The following is a 26,411-nucleotide window of genomic DNA, read 5'->3' as shown; positions in this document are numbered from 1 at the left end:
CTAAGAGCCTGGTATGTTCTTGGAGGGGAATTCTTTCTCGTGCTCGCTGCAATAGGAAAATGTGTTTTTCCTATTGCAGCGAGTGCGAGATGTACAGAACCCTGTCGCCAAGAACCAGCGCGATGGGATCGCACTGGAAACACATTCTCACGGGCAGGTACTATATGTCACAAGAGCTGATGGCCACTTGTAAAGTTCCCTGTCCTGGAAGCGACTTGAAGTCTTGTTGTAAGTCGCCCCAAGTCACGCTGTGATTCATACTCAAGTCGTGTCCAAGTTGCCTCCCAAAGTCCCTCTGGAAGCCGTGTTGCCCCTGTGTGAATGGGCTTATGGTTAATTTGAGGTCAGTGTTTTTTCAGCTGCTGTCACATGTATAGAAAATATTTTTGTTTTACTACATGGCTTCCCTTAAAAAGGGGCTTTTGTTTTGGGGGTGGTATTTTCAGGTCTTCATTTATTTTGGGGGTACATTCCCTTTTATTTTGTTGTATGTTGATATGGCATTTAATAAAGCCATTATTGTAGGTCAAACTGCTTTTTTTTTTGCAGCAAGCCTTACCTTAAAACTTTAGCTTTTGTTTCAGGAAGTATTACTCTAAACTGTTCAAGAATTTCCTTAAAGAAAAAAAAAGAATTGCACATTTGTTTCAGGGGTAGGGTTTTCATTTATTTTTTACTTTTATCTATTTTCAATTTTTTATGTTGATAGAGACTTTTTTTTTCTTCTAACTTTGAGGTACTCAGGGCACAGCTTTCATCATCTGTCCTTGGAGCTGCCTTTTGCTGACAGCATATGATTGCATAATTTGAAAAAAAAAGTGCTAGAACACTGTGCACCTAAGCCACATCAAATTCTATTACTCAAATTCACCATAAAAAAAAAAAAAAAAAAAAAAATTATAATTTAGGCGTACACCTGTTAGGCATATTATCCCTGATTAGAAATGTCCTGCTGCTTGCCAATTTTATACTGCTGTATCCTCTGAAGAATTTTGGTTCTTGTAGCAAAGTTCCAACCTGTGCTTTTTCTATCTCTACTAAATTTGGTCTTGATGTTTAAAATTGTCTTGCTCTTTTTCTCTAGTGCATGTAAGGCAGTTTTGCATCAGAACTGGGACAACCTCAGCCAACTACTAGCCAAATTCTATGTCCTGAACAGTGAGTGAGCCTATTGCCGCTTGATGAAAAGCATGTGTTGCTGCTAGAACTACCTACAATTATTTTTTTTAACCACTACAGGATCAGCCACCGCAGTTATACTGCGGTAGGTTGGCTCTCCTGAGCAAATCGCCGTAGCTATATGTCGCCCACTTTAAGCCCACTAGGGGGTGCAACTACGGAGCCAATGCGCGTGCCCTGTAGCCACGATGTCTGCCGGGCACCTGCGATCGCTGAGAGAGACAGAACGGAGATCTGTCAATGTAAACCGACAGATCTCTGTTCTGTCAGGGGAGAGGAGACCGATCTGTGGTTCATACTAAGTATGAACCACGATCGGTCTCCTCCCCCAGGCAGTCTCATCCCCCCAAAGTTAAAATCACTCCCTAGGACACACATTTAACCTCTTGATCGCCCCCTAGTGTTAACCCCTTCCCTGCCAGTGACATTTATACAGTAATCGGTGGCAATTTTTAGTTCGCTGTATAAATGTCAATGATCCCTAAAAAGTGTCAAAAGTGTCTAATCTGTCCGCCGCAATGTTAATAAAAATTGCAGATCACCGCCATTACTAGTAAAAAAGATTTAATAATAAAAATGCCATAAATCTATCCCCTATTTTGTAGACGATATATCTTTTGTGCAAACCAATCAATATACACTTCCCATGCCTTTTTCTGGACAGTAGTTTGCTTATAGCCCTAAGGGCTGGCTCACACTACATGCAGTCCAGTACATTTTTTCTGCATCAAAAACCCATGGACACTAGTTTAGATTGATTCCAAGGCAAAGATCACACTATTGCAGTGTGTTCCCATACAGTCAACAAAAGTAGAACATTTTGCTGCAAAGAACTACATCGGAACGCATCAAAAACATACCGGAATGCATCAAAACACATAAAAAAAGCACTGAAACACATTACACCAAAAATGGAAAATGGGAAAAAAAAGAACAAAAAACAAGAGAAAAAAACGCATCTGGAATGCCTCAAAAACGCACCAGAATGTATCAAAAATGCACAGGCGTAAACGCATCTGGACTGCGTTTCTGTGGTGAAAACCCAGCCGGAATTGAATAACGGGAATCGTCCACTATAGTCCATATACCTTTTAAGTTTAGGTTTTCAGAATTTAAACCTTGGCATATCAAACCCCGACAGATTTGCCAGTCCATGTTCAACACCATTTCCGATGTTGTGCCTTGTCCCCCATGTTTTGCCATGCACAAAGAACAGCACAAACCTCGTCACTGTGCTGTACTTTAGGAATGGCACAGCATAGTGAGGGGATGGAGGTCCAACACCAAAACAGGTATCTATCATAGACACCTTTCTGATAAAGCAAGGTGCCGGAAGTGTGGCTAGCCACTTTACATATCAGAATAGTTTGGCACAGCTTGGAGATCTTCTAAATTAGGAAAAAAAAAAACAGCATTGTGACTATTTGGGCTCTTTAAAATGGGCACCCAGGAGGTGGTAAAGACAGATGTTCAAAACCACAAACCAGCTGCCATGACAGTTAAACTAGGAGTCTTTCTTAGCCAGGCTCCTGATGGGACTTAAAGTGGTGTTCCGGCCGAAATTATACTTTTTAAATAAAAATACCCCTATAATACACAAGCTTAATGTATTCTAGTAAAGTTAGTCTGTAAACTTAGGTCTGTTTTGTTAGTTTATAGCAGTAGTTTGTTATTTTATAAACTTACAGCAGGCCGTGGCCATCTTAAGTGTGGGCATCTGAAGCCAGACCGTATTTCTTCCTGGATCTCAACCTTGCAGATCTCGCACATGCTCAGTGCAGCACAAGCAGTGTAATAGGTTTCAGGTCAGGTTTCCATAGCAACGGCAGTGTCAGACGAAGTTGCCGCCCCTTCCCAGAAGGCATTGCAAACAGGAAATGATGCGATGGGCCACGGCCAGGGAGGAGGAAGTGAAAAATAAATACAGCAAATATACAGTAGGTGCTGAGAAAAAAAAAAAATTTAAATATCCAATTCGTTTACAGTGCGCAGTTTAGTGAGGGATGCTGAAGAGTTGTAAAAGTGGGTGAAACTCCATTTTAAAAGGCCTACAGGTAAAACAATACAATTAATCATTTTTCAAAGCTGCACAGATTTTTTAAAGCCCATCTCTGGGAAACTAAAAGAAGAAAGTTTTCCCATGCAGTGGGGTTGTGCCTGCGCTGAATGGGTTAAAGAGGTTGTAAACCTCCGGGGGAAAAAAAAAACAAAAAACCTTGAAGACAAAGGCATAATGAGCTAGTATGCATCAGATACTAGTTTATTATGTAATACTTACCTCAGAACGAAGTCCTGCAGTGCCGCCCGTGTACTGCAGACACGGCCAACATCTTTCCCGGAGTTACTTCCGGGTTTGCGGGCTCTGGCTCTATGATTGGGCCTGATGACATCTCTCCCACGCATGCGCATGGGAGCTGCTGGCCATGGCACGGGTCCTGAAGAAACAGCACGAGTGGGCCATTTCTTCAGTGCGCATGTGCCAATGACGTCGGCGGCAGCGAATATCGTAAATATCTCCTAAACGGTGCAAGTTTAGGAGATATTTACAGTACCTACAGGTAAGCCTTTTTATAGGCTTACCTGTGGGTACAATTAAAGAGGAAGGCTTTAAGATATACTTACCTAATTCTCTGACCCTCCCAGCACAAGACTGGTCCGGCACCCCCGTGCTCCAGCGATCTTGAGTTGTTGACTGTTCCTGACGTCAGCAAGCCCAGAGCAAGCTCCATAGACCAGGAACAGTCCACCTCTGGACAATGGGGGAGTGCCGTTGTCCGGTGGAATGAAGAATTGGGTGAGTATAAGCTTTCTCCTCACCCCTAGAAAAAGCGAACAGTAAAACCATTGCAGTTCGTACAAAGCCCGACTGCATGAGAAGATTTTTTTTTTGCTCTGAGTTGGGCTTTAATATCTACTGGGACCCCTTGACTGCATAGGCTGTTTTCTTGAAAGGTGAACTTAGGCAGGCCAGACAGTGCTGACAAGGGAAACCCTCCTGCTGAGCAATTGTCTGCTCCCAGTGGGGTGGGAGGGGAAGCAATCCCCACCTAGAGAAAACAGTGATTATCACTATCGGCTATAGCAGCCACTAACGATACTCACAAGAGTATCTAATAGGCTGGTTAGGCTGGTTGTACCCAAGTTGATTGATCGATCAACTTGGTACATTCAGCCTTCCCATTAACGGTTCGAATCATGAACCGGCTGAGATTCAAACCGTGTATGGCCAGCCTTAGCCTTTAAAATATAGGAGTTGTGGGAGGTTAAAGTGTAACGTCAGACAAATTTGAAGAAAAATAAAATTGGAGAGGGGTTAGAACCCTAGTGTCTAACTTTTACACTGTATTTCCCTATCAAGATTTTCTTGTACTTGCTGTCCCAAACACAACAGGAATTGAGTGAATATCTCCCCAAACTGAAGAAACTAAAGTGCTCCCATTGGAAGGTATTGCTGTGACAACTGTAAGATTTACAATTCTCCTCAGTTTCTTTTCCAGTATCACTGGTCACCAAGGCACATAGTGTGAATTGGCCAACAATAACAAGCAGGGGCTCTAAACCCATTCCTCACTCTAACCAAAACTAGAAAAAAAGGTTTTGGCTGGAGTCATAGTTTACACATGGGGGACATCAGGCTTTTTTCAATGTTACGAATCACGTAATCTAATCCTATAATATCAAAAAAATAAAGATAAAAATATATATTTGGTGTGAACTGACCCTAAATGGTGTTGTTTGCTGTATCTATGTTTTATTTTTTTTATTGTAAACTGTTTCAGTGTTTTATTGGAGACGAAGAGGTCATCATGTGTGAGGTGGTGGTTTGTGAAACATCTGTAGTGCTGAAATTTGGAAGAATCACAAATGAAAATACGGACGCCATAGTAAACCCAACCAATGCAACGCTGGATCAAAACACTGGTAAGACTTGTTATATGCTAAAAACTTGTTATATGTGTTTTTTTTTAGGTGGTTTTTAGAGTATGACTCATAAGGACTGGTAAGCAGATGACCTTAGCAGACAAATAGGTACATTGATAATGCTTTTCCACCTTACTGGATATTGTCTAAAGTAGGTTTTATAGTTAAAGTAGTATTAAATCCTCAACGTTTTTGAGCTTAACACTTTAAACACAAAAAAAACAAAAGACATTACTGTCAAAAGGAAAAGATCCATAAGCTGCACATCATGAAGCAGACCCATGTGCATATAGTGGAATGAATGGCAGTCTCAGCCCAGGCTCCAGGCAGGCCATGCTCCAACACGTTTCATTCTGCCCCTTGGAGCTTACCGTATAACTAAAGGCAAAACTTTTTTTTAGAGTGGAGAGGGATTAGAAAACTTGTCAGTTTTTATTGATGTTTGTGCCCCGCTCCCCACCCCCGCTAAGGAAATTCACCCTCTGTACAGTGAGGGGAAAAATTTTATTGGTAGGTTTATTTTAACAGTGACAGACAGAATAACACAAATATCCAGAAAACTGCATTTCAAAAACATTATAAATTGGTTTGAATTTTAATGAGTGAAATAAGTATTTGACCCCTTCGCAAAACATGACTTAGTACTTGATGGCAAAACCCTGGCAATCACAGAGGTCAGATGTTTCTTGGAGGGATTTTGTCCCACTCCTCTTTGCAGATCCTCTCCAAGTCATTAAGGTTTTGAGGCTGACGTTTGAAAACTTGAGCCTTCAGCTCCCTCCACATATTTTCTATGGTATTGAGGTCTGGAGACTGGCTAGGCCACTCCAGGACCTTAATGTGTTTCTTCTTGAGCCACTCCTTTGTTGCCTTGGCCATGTGTTTTGGGTTATTGTCATGCTGCAAGACCCATCCACGACCCATTTTCAATGCTCTGGCTGAGGTACGGTAAGTGGGTTCTCATCCAAGATTTGACAGTACTTGGCCGCGTTCATTGTCCCTTTGATGCGGTGAAGTTTCCTGTCCCCTTAGCAGAAAAACACCGCCATGTTTGACGGTGGGGATGGCGTTCTTGGGGTCATAGGCAGCATTCCTCCTCCTCCAAACACAGCGAGTTGAGTTGATGCCAAAGAGCTCGATTTTATTCTTATCTGACCACAACACTTTTACCCAAACACTTTTACCCATTTCTCTGATTCATTCAGAAGTTCATTAGCAAACTTCAGATGAGCCTGTACATGTGCTTTCTTGAGCAAGGGGACCTTGCGGGCGCTGCAGGATTTCAGTCCTTCACGGCGTAGTGTGTTACCAATTGTTTTCTTGGTGACTATGGTCCCAGCTGCCTTGAGATTATTCACAAGATTCTCCCGTGTAGTTCTCATCTTATTCCTCACCATTCTCATGATCATTGAAATTCCACAAGGTGAGATCTTGCATGGAGTCCCAGACCGAGGGAGATTGACAGTTATTTTGTGTTTCTTCCATTTGCAAATAATCACACCAACTGTTGTTACCCTCTCACCAAGCTGCTCGGTGATAGTCTTGTAGCCCATTCCAGCCTTGTGTAGATCTACAATCTTGTCCGACATCCTTGGACAGCTCTTTGGTCTTGGCCATGGTGGGGAGATTGGACTCTAATTGATTGACTGCTTCTGTGGACAGGTGTCTTTTATACAAGGAACAAGCTGAGATTAAGAGCACTGCCTTTAAGAGAGTGCTCCTAATCTCAGCTGGCTACCTATATAGAAGACACCTGGGAGCCAGAAATCATCCTGATTGTTAGGGTTCAAATACAGTACTTAATTGGGGGCGTGGCTAGCCACGGAACGAGCTGGCCACACTGTGAGAGACCTCTGTAATCACGGACATCCCTGAGCTACACACATAGTGACAGAAAAGCTCTGGAGACATACCCCAGATCCGGAAAGCGATGGCAACGTGGTGACAATGTCAACAAAACGAAAGAAAAGAGAGGGACCCCGCAAATTAAGTGAATTCCTGGGTCCGTCCAGGACACAGGGGATTAAAGATGGCGCTGACTCCTCCCTCCTTCATCACAGCTCTGAACACAACATTGCAGACTCAGGAGAGGAAGAGGGGACACACAGTGGTCAGCAGCGGTATAGCAGCCTGGACACACAAGCCCTCTCAAACAAAGAAGGAGGATTTCTTCTGCTGAAGGTAATAATCCCACACAAGATAATAATCGCACATCAGATATAAATCCGTATGATGAGAAGCTGAATGCAATTCCCACGGCAGGACAACCCATATTGGACTCCACTATAAAAAATATGATAATTTCCCTAAGAGGCGGACTACAATATGATATGTTAAATTTCATGCAGAAATCTAAAATGGAAATTGATGCATTAGGAGAGAGAGTGGACTATGTAGAAAATAAAATGTGTGAATTTACATCTGCCTGAAATGGTCAATTCTCACTTTAAGTTAGAAGATGAAGTTAAACATCTCAAAATGAAAATGGCGGACTTGGAAGATCGCACAAGACGCAATAACTTGAAATTCAGAGACATACCCGAAAATGTTAAACCACCGGAACTGAAGACTTGATTAAAAAATTTATCATAACAATCCCACATCAGCAACTAGAAATCGACAGATTGCCCAAACCGCCTCACATTTCAGAAAAATTACCAAGAGACGTCATAGCCAGGATACACTTTTATGAAGTGAATGATCAACTGATGCAATACGCACAACGAAACTCTCTTCTACCTGACCCATACACAGTTATCGTCTTGTATACAGATCTCTCACAAGCTACGATCCTGGCACGTAAGAATCTAAACTCAATTACCAAGATTCTACAGAATCACAGCATGATTTACAGATGGGGATTCCCTAAGAAAAGACTCGCAGAACATAAAGGCACCTCGTACTCGATCAAAAACTTGGAGCAAGGTTTGAAAATCTTACGCTCATGGGGCATTCTCCCAAAGGATGAAGTTAACATATCAGATAAATCCACACCTGGAAAAATGCCACAAGACTGGCATAAAAATCATAGATGAATCCTCTATACGTGGTAAGCTAATGTTATGCCCTGTAATATAGCGACATGCTGCAGTTTTTTTGGAGATTAAAACTCCTCCAAAATTAACCATCCAAGGTTTTTCTTTTACTGAAGATCAGGGATCCAGATACCTGATTCACCCCGTGTTTTTCCCTGTAACCCCCTGGAAATTAGTACAAGTTCAATGTACACTAGAGTTGCCCCGCAACTCTTTAAAGAGGGAGTCCCGCAGAAAAAAAATAATTTAAAAGTCACAAATACTGCAGCTGCTAACTTTTAAAATAAAGACACTCACCTGTCCCAGGGTCCAGCGATGTCGGCACCCGAGACTGAATCGTCCCTCGGTCCTCGGGTGCTGCCGCCACCATTCTCTGTAAGAAAATCAGGAAGTGAAGCGCTGCGGCTTCACTTCCCGGTTCCCTACTGCGCATGCGCGAGTCACGCTGCGCTTCCTAACTGGTCCCCGCTGTCTCTGGGACCCGTGTGTGTCCCAGCAGACAGCGCGGTGGGGACGGGAAGAGGCATAGACTCCCGTGGGAGTCTATGCCGGAAGTGGGTGCAAATACTTGTCTTAGACAGGTATCTGCACCCCCCTCCCCTCTGAAAGGTGCCAAATGTGACACCGGAGGGGGGGAGGGTTCCGAAAAGCGGAGGTTCCATTTTTGTGTGAACCCCTGCTTTAATTTTTCTACCTTCTTATGTTTGAATTAAAAGACTGTTTTTCTTTCTCGAACATCACGGGACACAGAGCCACAGTAATTACTGATGGGTTATATAGGGTATCACTGGTGATTGGACACTGGCACACCCTATCAGGAAGTTCAACCCCCTATATAATCCCTCCCCCTTGCAGGGATACCTCAGTTTTTACGCGTGTCTTAGGTGATGGACATGTAAAGATGTCCTGTGCTGAGCTCCAAAGGGAATATCCTATATCCTATACTAGGGCAAGCCAGGCAGACCGGATCCATTCAAAGTGTCCTTTCTAGGCCGAAATGATGGTACCCGGGCCTCGTGTCCGAAGAAACGAGGTTTTTACCTGTAATGCTTCTCTTTTTAGAGAGCTGGACCCCGCAGATCAGAAAATGGCTTTAAACCTCCTAATTTCTGGCTGGGTGCTTTACAGGGCCAGAACTGTAGGATCCCCCTATTCGTAGGGGGCCCCAGTCTCTGACGGTTTTTTCAAATGGAGCCCACCGTGAGAGGTGAAGATTGGGTCTGTGTAAACTGAACCCTGCGGCTGGATAAGGTAAGAGGAGATTCCACAGAATTTTCTAATTCTAGTAGGTTTCTCCTTTAAGGTAAATGCATGCTATGCCTATTGTGACCACCAGGGGCTGCCAAGAGCACAAACCTTCACAGGCTGACGTCTGTCTCAGTGTTCATCGCTGCACATGTTTTTCACAGCGTCTCAGGCCGGCTGCAAAGGTAGGATGGAAGGGGGGATTTCTCATGTTTGAATGTTCCCCCCAGGCTAGAGAGAGGCCACAGGGGTCTAGAAAGTGGTTATACCACTCGGGCACCGCTGCCTCAGGCCACCATTTCTGACCATTGCTGTTTAGGCAGGTCTTCACTACCAGCTTCTCTCCCTCCTCCCCCTCCCCCAGCCTTCCTCCATAGTATTACAGGAGAGTCGGCCAGCGCGGGAAGCGCTCGTTTTTTTTTCAAAACTCGAGGGGGCGGGACGTCAGCACAGAGTGCTTAGACGCCCACTCAGGCCAGCTGCAGGCTATTAAAGGCACTCTGTACAGGTGCACTCAGCCTTTTGAGAGACACAGAGCTGACGGTCGCATTTAAGGTGGGACACAGGCATCCTCCTAGGCAGCATTTACTGAAGAAACACCAGACTGAGCATTGGGTAGCAAGGCTTTTAGCCAGACTACATCGCTCAGCAGTCATTGTTCATTTGTATGTTGGGGTCAGGGGCTACACCTGCTTCTGGCACTTCAGCCCCTGTATATATTACACAGGAGTTTTTTTCCTCAACCATTAATGGTCTAGAGGAAAGATTAATGGCCGTGATTACGTCTTCACTCAGTAGAAGAAAAAGCACTAGGCCTTCCTCTGTTCCTCAAGACCCTCAGACAGAGGAGCTCTGGGATAAAGGAGACGAATCCCTTTCAGAGGATCGGGATGGGACGGATGATTCCTCTTCGGAGGAATCAGGTGGAGAGGGACCCTCTGCGACTTCCCAAGAGGAGAAAGTCTTAGTGCAGATCCTCACTGGATTGGTCCGCTCCACATTTAAGTTGCCCCTACCTGAAACTGCTAAAGAATCCTCTTCTGCTTTGGGGTCACTGAAACCTTTCCAAGCAGCACAGGCTTTTCCTGTTCATAATTTACTTGAAAAGCTCATTTATTCTGAGTGGGATCACCCAGACAAACGTTTTTTTCCGCTAAGAAAAAGTTTTCAACACTTTATCCGATAGAAGAAAAGTTTATTAAAATGTGGGGAATACCGGCTATTGATGCCACCATTTCCTCCGTAAATAATAGTCTGACTTGTCCTGTAGACAATGCTCAGATGCTCAGGGATCCTGTAGATAAAAGGATGGAATCCCTATTGAAGGATGTTTTCTCCTTAGCAGGATCAGGGGCCCAACCTGCAGTAGCAGCGATTGGAGTCTGTCAATACTTAAGAGACCATGTTAAGCAGGTCATCAAAGTATTACCTGAACAGCAGGCCCAGGGGTTTGCTAACCTTCCAGCGGCCTTATGCTTTGTGATTGACGCCATTAGAGATTCTATCGTGCAAACCTCGCGTCTTTCACTGGGGTTGGTGCATATACGTAGAATCCTATGGTTGAAAAATTGGTCAGCCGAAGCACCATGTAAGAAGCTACTGGCTGGGTTTCCATTTCGTGGTGCAAGGTTGTTTGGAGAAGACTTGGATAACTATATCAAGAGAATCTCTTGTGGGAAAAGCACTCTCTTACCTGTCAAGAAGAAGAGTAAGCGTCCCTCTTTCAAATGGACTCTTTCCCCAGCGCCGGGGGCTTCAGCCTCCAGGCAGTCTTGACGGCCGCCTCCATCGGGGTCCAGAGACAAGAGTCAACCCCAGGGACAAAAGAAGTCCTGGGGGAAGAAGCCTACTAGGCAAAACACTAAGACCTCTGCATGAGCGGGCGCCCCCGCTCACTCGAGTGGGGGGAAGACTGCGACAGTTCTCAGGGCTCTGGCAGGAGGATTTCCAGGACAGATTGGTAATCTCCATGGTAACCTTAGGGTACAAGCTGGAGTTTCAGGAATTCCCCTCTCCTCAGTTCCTCAGATCAAGTGTCCCCAGAGACCCAGAGAAGAAGCAGTCGCTCCTTCTAGCATTAGAGCGACTTTTGTCGCAGGAGGTCATTATGATAGTTCCCGCAAAGGACCAGGGATTGGGCTTCTATTCCAACATTTTTACGGTCCAAAAGCCAAATGGGGATGTCAGACCCATTCTGGATTTAAGGGATCTGAACCGATTCCTAAGGATTCAATCCTTCCGCATGGAATCAATTCGGACAGTAGTTCCCACCCTGCAGGGAGGAGAATTTCTGGCATTGATAGACATCAGAGATGCATATCTGCATGTGCCCATTTTTCCTGCTCATCAGAAGTTTTTGCGCTTCAAGGTAGGAGGGCGCCATTTCCAGTTTGTGGCTCTGCCTTTCGGGATAGCCACTGCACCTCGAGTGTTCACAAAGATCTTGGCTCCTCCTCTGGCTCCTCCTCTGGCCTCCTCTGCAACACAGTATTCTGTCGACCTGGAACAAGAAGGTTCAGGCATTAGACTTTCCGATGCACCTGTCGCATGCGGTGCGTCAGAGCCTCAATTGGTGGCTCATACCCGAAAACCTGCAGAAGGGGAAATCCTTTCTACCGGTTACCTGGACGGTGGTAACAACAGATGCCAGTCTGTCAGGTTGGGGAGCAGTTCTGGAACAGTCTGCGGTTCAGGGGATATGGTCCAAGACCGAGAGGACCTTACCCATCAACATTCTGGAGATCCGGGCGATATATCTAGCCCTAAAAGCCTTGACTATCAGGCTACAGGGTTGTCCGGTCAGGATCCAGTCCGACAATGCCACAGCAGTGGCTTATGTCAATCATCAGGGAGGCACCCGGAGCCGAGCTGCTCAAAAGGAGGTGAACCAGATCTTAGTCTGGGCAGAGATGCATGTGTCATGTATATCGGCAGTTTTCATCCCGGGAATAGAGAACTGGCAGGCGGACTATCTAAGTCGCCAGCAGTTACTTCCAGGGGAATGGTCTCTGCATCCCGACGTCTTTTGGGCCATATGCCTAAGATGGGGGGTTCCAGATGTAGATCTCTTTGCATCCCGATTCAACAAAAAGATAGACAGATTTGTGGCAAGGACAAAAGATCCTCTTGCATGCGGGACGGATGCGTTGGTGATTCCGTGGCATCAGTTCTCACTGATTTACGCATTCCCGCCTATTCTGCTACTACCACAACTCCTTTGCAGGATCAGGCAGGAAAGGAAGTCGGTACTTCTGGTGGCCCCCGCTTGGCTCAGAAGGACTTGGTATGCAGAAATAGTAAGGATGACGGTGGGTTCCCCGTGGTACGCCCAGACCTGTTATCTCAAGGTCCAGTGTTCCATCCTGCTTTACAAATGCTAAATTTGACGGTTTGGCTATTGAGACCCACGTTTTGAAGAGTCGTGGGCTCTCAGGTCCTGTCATATCTACCTTGATCAATGCAAGGAAGCCAGCTTCCAGGATGATTTATCATAGAGTCTGGAAAGCTTATGTATCCTGGAGTGAATCCAGAGGTTGGCATCCCAGGAAATATGTCATAGGTAGAATCCTTGATTTTCTACAATTAGGATTAGAGATGAAGCTGGCCTTGAGTACCATCAAGGGCCAGGTCTCTGCTTTATCAGTATTATTTCAGCGGCCACTTGCTTCGCATTCTGTGGTCCGAAGCTTTATGCAGGGGGTGATGCGTCTTAATCCTCCGGTTAAGGCGCCCCTAAACCCCTGAGACTTGAACTTGGTCCTGGCTGTGTTACAGAAACAGCCTTTTGAACCAATAAGTCAGATTCCCTTGGTCTTGTTGACAAGGAAGTTAATTTTTCTGGTGGCCATCTCTTCTGCTAGAAGAGTTTCAGAATCAGCAGCCCTTTCCTGTAAGGAGCCTTATTTGATTATACACAAGGATAGAGTGGTACTACGCCCTCATCCTATTTTTTTACCGAAGGTGGTTTCTGATTTTCATTTAAACCAAGACATTGTTCTACCTTCCTTTTTTCCAGATCCCTGTTCTCCGGAAGAGAGATCTCTACATTCGTTGGATGTAGTTAGAGCAGTTAAGGCCTATCTCGGGGCAACTGCTCAGATCCGCAAGACGGATGTTTTGTTTGTGCTGCCAGAGGGTCCCAATAGAGGACAGGCAGCGTAAAAAGCTACCATTTCTAAATGGATTCGACAATTGATCATTCAAGCTTACGGTTTGAAACAGAAGATTCCTCCGTTTCAGATCAGGGCACATTCCACAAGGGCTATTGGTGCTTCTTGGGCAGTGCATCACTGGGCCTCTATGGCTCAAATCTGCAAGGCCGCAACCTGGTCTTCAGTTCATACATTCACCAGATTCTATCAGGTGGATGTGAGAAGGCATGAGGATATCGCCTTTGGGCGTAGTGTGCTGCAGTCAGCGGTACAGGGTCCTCAGGTTTGATTGCACCCTACTTGGTCGTGGTTCCCCCCCTCAGGTAGCATTGCTCTGGGACATCCCATCAGTAATTACTGTGGCTCTGTGTCCTGTGATGTTCGAGAAAGAAAATAGGATTTTTTAAAACCGCTTACCTGTAAAATCCTTTTCTTTCGAAGGACATCACGGGACACAGAGGTCCCGCCCCTCTTCTAATACACTATATTGCTTGGCTACAAAACTGAGGTATCCCTGCAAGGGGGAGGGATTATATAGGGGGTTGAGCTTCCTGATAGGGTGTGCCAGTGTCCAATCACCAGTGATACCCTATATAACCCATTAGTAATTACTGTGGCTCTGTGTCCCGTGATGTCCTTCAAAAGAAAAGGATTTTACAGGTAAGCTGTTTTAAAAAATCCTATTTTTCCTTTCATTTCTTTAAAACCACTTATATTAAATATATGGTCCAACACCGCCATCTAGTGGAAGAAAAACATATCTACATCAAATACATTTCCTTTACAATTTATCTGTATATAAAACATATGACTACTTTCAGCAAGTGCACACAAACCTACAATGAATCTTAACCACTTGAGCCCCGGACCATTATGCTGCCTAAGGACCAGAGGTCTTTTTCCAATTTGGCACTGCGTCGCTTTAACTGCTAATTGCGCGGTCATGCAATGCTGTACCTAAACGAAATTTGCGTCCTTTTCTTCCCACAAATAGAGCTTTCTTTTGATGGTATTTGATCACCCCTGCAGTTTTTATTTTTTGCGCTATAAACGGAAAAAGACCGAAAATTTTGAAAAAAAATGATATTTTCTACTTTTTGTTATAAAAAAAATCCAATAAACCAAATTTTAGTCATACATTTAGGCCAAAATGTATTCGGCCACATGTCTTTGGTAAAAAAAATGTCAATAAGCATATATTTATTGGTTTGCGCAAAAGTTATAGCGTCTACAAACTAGGGTACATTTTCTGTAATTTACACAGCTTTTAGTTTATGACTGCCTATGTCATTTCTTGAGGTGCTAAAATGGCAGGGCAGTACAAACCCCCCCCAAATGACCCCATTTTGGAAAGTAGACACCCCAAGGAAATTGCTGAGAGGCATGTTGAACCCATTGAATATTTATTTTTTTTGTCCCAAGTGATTGAATAATGACAAAAAAAAAATAAATAAATAAAATTTACAAAAAGTTGTCACTAAATGATATATTGCTCACACAGGCCATGGGCCTATGTGGAATTGCACCCCAAAATTCATTCAGCTGCTTCTCCTGAGTATGGGGATACCACATGTGTGGGACTTTTTGGGAGCTTAGCCGCGTACGGGGCCCCGAAAACCAAGCACCGCCTTCAGGATTTCTAAGGGTGTAAATTTTTGATTTCACTCTTCACTGCCTATCACAGTTTCAGAGGCCATGGAATGCCCAGGTGGCACAAACCCCCCCCCCAAATGACCCCATTTTGGAAAGTAGACACCCCAAGCTATTTGCTGAGAGGCATATTGAGTCCATGGAATATTTTATATTTTGACACAAGTTGCGGGAAAGTGACACTTTTTTTTTTTTTTTTTTTTGCACAAAGTTGTCACTAAATGATATATTGCTCACACAGGGCATGGGCATATGTGGAATTGCACCCCAAAATACATTTAGCTGCTTCTCCTGAGTATGGGGATACCACATGTGTGGGACTTTTTGGGAGCCTAGCCGCGTACGGGGCCCCGAAAACCAAGCACCGCCTTCAGGATTTCCAAGGGTGAAAATTTTTGATTTCACTCTTCACTGCCTATCACAGTTTCGGAGGCCATGGAATGCCCAGGTGGCACAAACCCCCCCCCCAAATGACCCCATTTTGGAAAGTAGACACCCCAAGCTATTTGCTGAGAGGCATGGTGAGTATTTTGCAGCTCTCATTTGTTTTTGAAAATAAAGAAAGACAAGAAAAAACTTTTTTTTTTTTCTTTTTTCAATTTTCAAAACTTTGTGACAAAAAGTGAGGTCTGCAAAATACTCACTATACCTCTCAGCAAATAGCTTTGGGTGTCTACTTTCCAAAATGGGGTCATTTGGGGGGGTTTTGTGCCACCTGGGCTTTCCATGGCCTCCGAAACTGTGATAGGCAGTGAAGAGTGAAATCAAAAATTCACGCCCTTAGAAAGCCTGAAGGCGGTGCTTGGTTTTCGGGGTCCCGTACGCGGCTAGGCTCCCAAAAAGTCTCACACATGTGGTATCCCCGTACTCAGGAGAAGCAGCAGAATGTATTTTGGGGTGTAATTTCACATATTCCCATGGAATGTTTGAGCAATATATCATTTAGTGACAACTTTGTGCAAAAAAAAAAAAAAAAAATTTGTCTTTTTCCCGCAACTTGTGTCGCAATATAAAATATTCCATGGACTCGACATGCCTCTCAGCAAATAGCTTGGGGTGTCTACTTTCCAAAATGGGGTCATTTGGGGGGGTTTTGAACTGTCCTGGCATTTTATGCACAACATTTAGAAGCTTATGTCACACATCACCAACTCTTCTAACCACTTGAAGACAAAGCCCTTTCTGACACTCATTGTTTACATGAAAAAGTTATTTTTTTTTGCAAAAAAATTACTTTGAACCCCCAAACATTATATATTTTTTTAAAGCAAATGCCCTACAGATTAAAATGGTGGGTGTTTCATTTTTTTTTTCACACAGTATTTGCGCAGCGATTTTTCAAACGCATTTTTTGGGGAAAAAACACACTTTTTTAAATTTTAATGCACTAAAACACACTATATTGCCCAAATGTTTGATGAAATAAAAAAGATGATCTTAGGCCGAGTACATGGATACCAAACATGACATGCTTTAAAATTGCGCACAAACGTGCAGTGGCAACAAAATAAATACATTTTTAAAAGCCTTTAAAAGCCTTTACAGGTTACCACTTTAGATTTACAGAGGAGGTCTACTGCAAAAATTACTGCCCTCGATCTGACCTTCGCGGCGATACCTCACATGCATGGTGCAATTGCTGTTTACGTTTGACGACAGACCGCCGTTTGCGTTCGCCTTAGCGCGAGAGCAGGGGGCGACAGGGGTGCTTTTTTTTTTTCTTTATTATTTTTTTGCTTTTTTATCTTATTTTTAAACTGTTCCTTTCATTTTTTTTTTTTTTAATCATTTTTATTGTTATCTCGGGGAATGCAAATATCCCCTATGATAGCAATAGGTAGTGACAGGTACTCTTTTTTGAAAAAATTGGGGTCTATTAGACCCTAGATCTCTCCTCTGCCCTCAAAGCATCTGATGACACCAAGATCGGTGTGATAAAATGCTTCCCCAATTTCCCAATGGCGCTATTTACATCCGGCGAAATCTAAGTCATAAAATGATCGTAGCTTCCGGTTTCTTAGGCCATAGAGATGTTTGGAGCCACTCTGGTCTCTGATCAGCTCTATGGTCAGCTGGCTGAATCACCGGCTGCATTCTCAGGTTCCCTGTTGAGACAGGAGAGCCAGAGAAAAACACGGAAGACGGTGTGGGGGGGGGGCATTCCCTCCCACGGCTTGTAAAAGCAGTCTAGAGGCTAATTAGCCACTAGGATTGCTTTTACATGAAAGCCGACCGCTGGCTGAAAAGAATGATACCAAGATGATACCTAAACCTGCAGGCATCATTCTGGTATAACCATTCAAAGTCGTGAATGGCGTACCTGAAGACAAAAAAATGGTTAACAATGGTTAACAATAAAGCACAGTAAACAGTAAAGTATAAATAATTACATACCTGAAAAACAAACATGATAAAACATAATAACAATAACAATAACAATAAAACATTGCAGAAAAGAATACAGTAAAAAAAGAGCAGAACAATAGAGAGAGAGAATAGAGAGAGAGAACAATAAAACGACAACTATTTTTTTTTATTTTATATATATATATTTTTTTTTACACTTTTTTTGTAACTAACTTTTATAACTGTAACCGGTTCCAGGTTCGGGTCTCTCAAAATGCGATGGCATCTTGGGAGACCCTGTGAAAGTGTGCCTAGTCTGTGCAATGCTGTACCCTACGCTAATAACTAGTGCATGGTAGCGTTCAAAACATTCACCAATGCAAAGACCAGGATTGTCAGGACAGGAGGGACAATAATAGCGGGTGTCACGCCTATATCCGCGCTTGCTGCAGACACGACATCTTTTTGGGGGGGTTCGTTGGGTAGGGGTACTCGGGAGGACATAAAAATGCCTCTCATGCAGCCGACTGCATTTGGTTGGGGATGTGAATGGGGGAAGTACGGGCGCTGCAGAAGCGGTGTGTTCCCAATTAGGATTGGCGAATGCAGCAGGAAGGGCACTATGGGCATGACGGGCCTGTGTTTGTCTTTTTGGTGGCAGCGGGACACTACTTGTGCTTGCCACCTCACCAGCTTGAACTGCACTTATGGGACTCGCCACGTCACCAAGTGTTACTGCAGCGCTGGTTTGACTACGACCGGGGTGTACTAGGCCGCTGGTGCTTGCCAGTTCAATAAAAAGCTTCCAAAAAAACTGTTAGCGATCGCAGGGATCAGGCCTGACTCTGCAAACGCTGCAGTTATGCGTTTAGTGTTTTGTAAGTGACAGTGATCGATCGATACTGCACTTGGGTGGGCTGGGCTGGGCCGGGCGGAGGGGCAAAACGCAGGTGCTAGCAGGTATCTGGGCTGATCCCGCTAACACTGCGTTTTTGGGAACCCTAAACTGCTGGGGACGCTAGTATAGATCTGATCGGATCAGATATTGATCCATACAGATACTATACCACTAAGGGAGGCGTATGCTGCATGCGTGGGTGTTAGCGGTACTGGCGCTAACCTGACGCTGCCTGGGGCCGGTGCTTGCTAGTTCACCAAAATGCTACCAAAAAAACTGTTAGCGATCGCAGGGATCAGGCCTGACTCTGCGAACGCTGCAGTTATGCGTTTAGTGCCTTGTAAGTGACAGTGATCGATCGATACTGCACTTGGGTGGACTGGGCTGGGCTGGGCTGGGCGGAGGGGCACAACGCAGGTGCTAGCAGGTATCTGGGCTGATCCCGCTAACACTGCGTTTTTGGGAACCCTAAACTGCTGGGGACGCTAGTATAGATCTGATCGGACCAGATATTGATCCGTTCAGATACTATACCACTAAGGGAGGTGTATGGTACGTGCGTGGGTGTTAGCGGTACTGGCGCTAATCTGGCGCAGCCTGGGGCTGGTGCTTGCCAGTTCACCAAAATGCTACCAAAAAAACTGTTAGCGATCGCAGGGATCAGGCCTGACTCTGCGAACGCTGCAGTTATGCGTTTAGTGTTTTGTAAGTGACAGTGATCGATCAATACTGCACTTGGGCTGGGCCGGGCGGAGGGACAAAACGCAGGTGCTAGCAGGTATCTGGGCTGATCCCACTAACACTGCGTTTTTGGGAACCCTAAACTGCTGGGGACGCTAGTATAGATCTGATCAGATCAGATATTGATCCGTTCAGATACTATACCACTAAGGGAGGCGTATGCTGCGTGCGTGGGTGTTAGCGGTACTGGCGCTAATCTGACGCTGCCTGGGGCGACGCATATCACCGCCGGGCGATCAGGGGGCTAAACCTTTATTCGGTAATAAACGGCGGGTGCCCTGACACTATAAAAAATAAACAAACTAACCAGCGTCACCCGTAACAGTTATACGGTGATCAGTGGTGAAAGGGTTAACTAGGGGGCAATCAAGGGGTTAAAACATTTATTAGATAGTATATGGGGGTCCCTGTCGCTATAAAACGCTGACGGCGAACCTAAATATTTACCTCACTAACTAGCGTCACCAGCGACACTAATACAGCGATCAGAAAAATGATCGCTTAGCGACACTGGTGACGGGGGGTGATCAAGGGGTTAAAACTTTATTAGGGGGGGTTAGGGGGGTATCCTAGACCTAAAGGGGGGTAACAGTAACTGTCCCAACACTGTAACTGTCACAAACTGACACCAATACAGTAATCAGAAAAAAAAAAAAAAACAAAAAAACTGCTGGTGTCAGTTTGTGACGGGGGGGGGATCGGGGGGGCGATCGGGGGGGGGATCGGGGTGTTTTGTGTGCCTGGCATGTTCTACTGTGTTGTGTAGTGTTGTGCACTCACTCACTTGTCTTCTCTCCTCGGGCTGGAACGGAAATTACCGAGCCGAGGAGAGATGACATCATTTCCTTTGCTGCTGTTTAGCATACAGCAGCAAAGGAATGTTCTCATTGGCCGGCGGCGATCGCGAGGGGGGGGCCACGAACGGATGGCCTCCCCCTCATCTCCGATCGCCGTGGGAGAAAAGACGACCGCCTCGGGCACCGGGGGGGGGTCCGATCGGACCCCCCACCCGCGGAAGGCAAATCACGTACATGTACGTGATTTTGCCTGTCCGTGCCACCTTGCCGACGTAAATCGGCGTGAGGCGGTCGTCAAGTGGTTAAACTCTACTCGCTAAATGTAAAAGGACTTAACATCCCTTACAAAAGAAGAGCTCTGTGGACGGATGACCTAAAACATGAATGTGACATCATTTGCATCCTGGAGTCCCATTTCGCATTAAACAAAACTCCCAAATTCAACCATCACAAATTTCCTCATATCTTCATATCCAGCTGCAAAAAAAAGAAGAAAGGAGTGATAACAGCAATCAAAGACGCTATCTCTTTCAAGCTTATTAACCTAATAACTGACGCTCAAGGCAGATACATAATCTTGGTGGCTTCAATAGACAATGTAATCTACACAATTGTAAACATCTATGCTCCCATAAAAATCCACATCAATTCATCCAAAAGATTCTCAAGAAAACAAGGAAAATACAGAAAGGAAATCTTATATTCTGCGGCGACTTCAATGCACCTATGGACCCCGTTATGGACATCTCCCATTTTTTCCTCAGAAGACATGTATGATGCCTGGAGATGCCTGCACACAACGGAAAGGGACTTCACTTTTTTTTCACATGTTCACAAATCCTATTCTAGAATAGACTATTTCATTGCCGACAATCTTCCCCTGCCAAAGATCACTAAAGCCGATCATGCACCAATCACACTTGAAATCAACCAAGGGTTACCTTGTTCTAATAGCTACATATGGAGAAATAACACCTTTATTCTTTCGCAGGAGAATCACTTGTCGGCTCTGAGAAAAAAATTGGAAGAATTTTTTGTAATTAATGATAAAGAACCGATAAACTGCACTATTCTATGGTGTACACAAAAAGCCTATGCTAGAGGTCTCTTTATACAAGCAGCAACAAGGAAAAAAGAAAAGAAAACCAATATGGTAAATAATATCTTAAAAGACCAAATTAGAAGAACTACACACAAAAATAAAAACCCCAAGACATTAACCTAGATAACCGAATTACTCAACTAAGATCTGAACTAAGAGCCATCCTAATATCAGACCAAGACAAAATAAAAAAAAAAATGAAAGTAAACTATTACTCCCAGAACAACAAAGCAGGGAAACTACTAGCCCCCCAACTCCGGCAAAGCCAAATAAAGAATAAAATCCATAAATGAGCACATCATACCTCCGGTAAAGTAGTAATCAATTGCAGATACGTTCGCACAATACTATGAGTCACTATACAACCTAAAAAACGAAAGCAATATTCCCCAACCTAACCTAGACAATATAACAAAATTCCTAGATAATATAAAATCAAAAACCAAATATCGACCCTATTGATCTAGAACGATTAAATAAACCAATATCACCTGAAGAAACTCTTAAAGTAATCAAAGAACTACCCAAAAACAAAACACCAGGAGCTGACGGCCTATCAGGGGACTATTACATGGCCTTCAAAGAAACTCTAGTTCCATATCTAACTAACATGTTTAACCATCTAGTTAACCCTAAGTCTTTTCCCAAAGAACTATTGGAAGCAATAATAATAACAATACCGAAACAGGGTAAAGACCCCTCATCCCCTCTAAATTATAGACCCATTTCATTATTAAATTCTGACCTAAAAATCTATGCAAAAATCCTAGCCAAATTAGTAAACCTAACCCCCCACCTAATAGGACCCAACCAAGTAGGTTTCACTAAAGGGAGACAAGCACCAGACAGCACTAGAAGAATTCTTAATATAATTGACCAAATTCATACTGATCGAACTCCCTCCTTACTTCTAGCATTAGATGCAGAAAAGGCGGTCGATAGAATGCACTGGGTATACATTTCCAAAACTCTAGACAAATTCGGATTTCAAGGATTCATCCACTCGGCAATTATGGCACTATACTCTCATCCTACGGCCAAAGTATTCACATCAGGTATAATCTCTAAAAAATGTTTCCCTTACTAACAGAACCGGACAAGGATGCCCACTATCCCCATTAATTTTCTCACTAGCAATAGAACCACTTGCGGAATATTTAAGATCAACCCCCAACATTAAAGGTATAACTATAGGACGATGTGAACATAAAGTAGGATTATTCGCAGACAATATCATACTTACATTAACCAATCCTACCTCTTCCCTGCCAGAAGCTCAAAAATTATTAGATAAATTTGGGGAGGTATCGTACTACAAAATAAACCAAAACAAATGCTATGCTCTCCCTATGAACATTCCCAAGACACTAATCAATACACTACGCAAGGAAAATGGCTTTAACTGGGATAACTGCACAATAAGCTATTTGGAAATACAACTTACTTACCCACCAACCAAAATATATGAAGCTAATTACCCCCACCTTTTAGACTTATGCCGTGTACGCACAAGCGGACTTTTTGACGGACTTTACAACGGACTTTCCGAATGAACGGACTTGCCTACACACGATCAACCAAAGTCCGACGGATTCATACGTGATGACGTACGACCAGACTAAAACAAGGCCATAGCCAGTAGCCAATAGCTGCCCTAGCGTCGGTTTTTGTCCGGACTAGCATACAGACGAGTGGACTTTTCGACCGAACTCGAGTCCGTCAGACAGATTTGAAACATGTTTCATTTCTAGATCCGTCAAACTTTTGAGAAAAAAAAGTCTGCTGGAGCCCACACACGATCGAATTGTCCGATGGACTCAGGTTCGCCAAGTATGCCGTAAAGTCCGGTCGTGTGTACGTGGCATAAGTCAACAAAGACTTACAAAACATACAAAAAACACAACTTTCTTGGGTAGGGAAAATAGCCGCATTTAAAAAGCAAACCCTCCCTAAAATATTATACCATTTTAGATGTTTACCCATCCCAATCCCATCCAAATTTTTCACGCAACTGAATACAAAACTTAAAAATGAATATGGAATGGAAAGAAACCCAGAGTGGCATTTTCCATCTTAAGTACCAGAAAATCTTTAGGAGGAATGAACCTAACTGACATTAAGAACTACTATTATGTAACCCTATTAGATCAGATGAGATATTGGTTTTACAACACGGAAGACAAATTATGGCTAAACATAGAAAAACAAGTCACAAAAAGACACGACCTATATGCCCTAGCAATAGCTTACGCTATACTAACAAAAATTAACATACCTAATCTACTCAGTATCAGATCCACATTAATAGCTTGGAAACATATACTTTCAAAAACCTAAAAAATGTCCAAAATAAAATCAATTTAATGATAACGACAGGAGCAATCAATTATTGTAAGATACGCCTAAATTCTGATGAATGGGTTAAAGAAGGTTAAATTTGCCCTTGCATTATAAAGAGATCACTCTAAATAAACTGAGGAAACAAACCAGACTAAAAGATTTCAACCCGACTAACCCTGTAGAAATCCCTTTAACTATATGGCAATTTTTCACACGTCAAAATCGACTATCAATAAAAGGAATTTCTCTTTTTTATGATCTATTATCGACTCACCCATTTGACAATAAAAACACACACATGATTAAATGGGAGAGAGATCTAGAACAAGAATTTACCTGGGACCAATGGAAAAAAGCCATGCATATATCTAGCAATTTGCCAGCATGTATCGAGCACTGGGACAATGCACAAAAAATACTCAATAGGTGGTATCTGACCCCATATAAATTATCGAAAATAAATCCATCAACATCTAATTTATGTTGGAGATGCAATGATCAGACGGGTAACCTTTTACACATTCTATGGAGCTGTAAAAGTCTGCAAAGCTTCTGGAATTCAATAACTTCCTTCATAGCAGACCTTACAGGCATCCTAAATAAACTACCTGTAAACCCTGCCACAGCCTTACTGGGTATTAATTTGGATATATATCCTAAAGAATTCAGAACAATTGTATTCCACACACTAATAGCAGCAAGACTCACTATATCCAGCCTCTGGAAATCCAGTAATGCACCCATAGGCGTGCGCAGCCTATTGGATTAGGGTGTGCACCCCAAAACTCAAACACACATGTGTGTGTATGTGTGTGTATGTGTGTGTGTGTGTGTGTGTGTGTGTGTGTGTATATATATACATATATATATATATATATATATACACACACACTTTTAAATAAATGTAAACAAACATTTTGAAATGTGTTAAAAAAAATTTAATATTTCAATACATTTTACATCTTATGGCAGAGCTGGTCAAAGGGAGAAAGTGGGGGTGGGAGAGGGGGGAGATGGGATCAGTGGCAGTGCTGGAGGGGGCGTGATCAGTGGCAGTGCTGGAGAGGGGGGGTGATCAGTGGCAGTGCTGGAGGGGGGGTGATCAGTGGCAGTGCTGGAGAGGGGGGGTGATCAGTGGCAGTGCTGGAGAGGGGGGGTGATCAGTGGCAGTGCTAGGGGGGTTGATGGGATCAGTGGCAGTTGTGGTGGGGAGGTAATGGGATCAGTGGCAGTCCTAGGGTGGGATGAGTGGCAGTGGTGGGGGGTGGGGATCGGTGGCAGTGCTAGGGGATTGATGGGATCAGTGGCAGTGCTAGGGCATTGATGGGATCAGTGGCAGTGCTAGGGGATTGATGGGATCAGTGGCAGTGTTGGAAAATTGATGGGATCAGTGGTGTTGATGTTGGTTGTGGTGGGGGGGGGGGGGTAATGGGATCAGTGGCAGTACTGGGGGGAATGGGATGAGTGGCAAGGTTGGGCGGGATCATTGGCAGTGCTGGGGGTTGATGGGATTAGTGGCAGTGGGGGGATTTGTGGCAGTGTTGAGGGGCATGAGATCAGCGGCAGCAGTAGTGGAGGGGTGGGATCAGTGACAGTGCTTGGTGGGGGAGATAGGATGAGCGGCAGTGCTGGGGGGCATGGGATCAGTGGCAACAATGGTGGGGGATGGGATTAGTGGCAGTGCTGAGTGGGGGAGATAGGATGAGTGGCAGTGCTGGGGGGCATGGCAGCAGTGTGGTGGGGGGATAGGATCGGTGGCAGTGCTGGGTGGGGGGGTGGATGGGATCGGTGGCAGTGCTGGGTGGGGAGATGGATGGGGTGGCAGTGCTGGGTGGGGGGGGAGGATGGGATTGGTGGCAGTGCTGGGTGGGGGGATGGATGGGATTGGTGGCAGTGCTGGGTGGGGGGGGGGAGGATGGGATCGGTGGCAGTGCTGGGTGGGGAGATGGATGGGATTGGTGGCAGTGCTGGGTGGGGGGGGGGGGGAGGATGGGATCGGTGGCAGTGCTGGGTGGGGGGATTGATGGGATTGGTGGCAGTGCTGGGTGGGGGGATGGATGCGAACAGTGGCAGTACTGGGTGGGGGGGATGGATGGGATCGGTGGCACTCACTTGCTCTCAGTGTGGACTCCATGCTTGCTGTGTCTCCAGCTCCCTCCAGGCTTCACGTGTCTCCTCACACAGTGGAGACCTCCTCCACTCTTCCTACTGGATCCCCTGGCTATTGCAGTCCCCCGGACGCCATGCCCCCATCTGCCTGCTGCTGTAAATTCAATTGGCGGAGTCGAGGAGAAGCTGGGTGGGCGGTCCTGCAGCAGTTACTTAGAATAAAGGAGTCAGGGGGAGCTGGGAGGCGGAGCCAGCAGTTCTAGTAAGTAGCCAATGGAAACATAGAGCACCAGGCTGGATGAGAGGGGCAGCGGGGCGGCATATAGAACAGCCGATGCTCTGCATTTTCCTCCATGCAGCCCCTGAGTGCTTGCTTCTCCTCCTCTTCCTCCCGAAGGCATTCAACGGCTGTAGGGCGGAAAATGCAGAGCATCAGTTGTTCTATAAGCCGCTTGCTGCCCCTTCCATCCAGGTGTAGACAAGTATGTCAGGGGATTAGGGTGTGCCCAGGCACACCCGACACCCCCCCTGAACACGCCTATGAATGCACCCAATTTATCGACAGTTATAGCCAGAATCAATACACAGGCCCAATATGAATTAATGCTGGCTTATAAAAACTATTCTACCATTACATTTAGAAAGAAATGGAGTACTTGGATCTCCCATCCCAAAGCATCCAATTACTTAAAACAATGTAACATATAATCTATTGACAAGTTGGAAGTACACTGAATTCATATATATACATACCTCAGATGTAGTATATCATCCTGGACCCACTTTATTAATCTATGCAGCAAGTTTTGTTCAGTTAATTTAATTATATATATATATATATATATATATATATGTATATATTTTTATGTTTTCCTTACAATTTTCTGTATTCAACTA

General features: G+C 44.4%; 1 protein-coding gene across 2 annotated transcripts in view; it reads left to right on the top strand.

Moving 5' to 3' along the window:
- The window catches only part of LOC141147097 (protein mono-ADP-ribosyltransferase PARP15-like), a 95,255-nt gene that overhangs the window by 15,733 nt on the left and 53,111 nt on the right, over positions 1–26,411 (top strand). For both annotated transcript variants that reach the window (XM_073634197.1, XM_073634196.1), the window contains one exon: positions 4,959–5,100. In XM_073634197.1, coding sequence (XP_073490298.1) covers positions 4,986–5,100 — 115 coding nt within the window. In that variant the 5' untranslated portion in view covers positions 4,959–4,985. The remainder of the gene's footprint in view (positions 1–4,958; positions 5,101–26,411) is intronic.

This window comes from Aquarana catesbeiana, linkage group LG06 (genome assembly GCF_042186555.1).
Source record: "Aquarana catesbeiana isolate 2022-GZ linkage group LG06, ASM4218655v1, whole genome shotgun sequence".
Classification (NCBI taxonomy): Eukaryota; Metazoa; Chordata; class Amphibia; order Anura; family Ranidae; genus Aquarana; species Aquarana catesbeiana.
The sequence above is the reverse complement of the archived record's forward strand: the minus strand, read 5'-3'. Positions and strand labels throughout refer to the sequence as shown.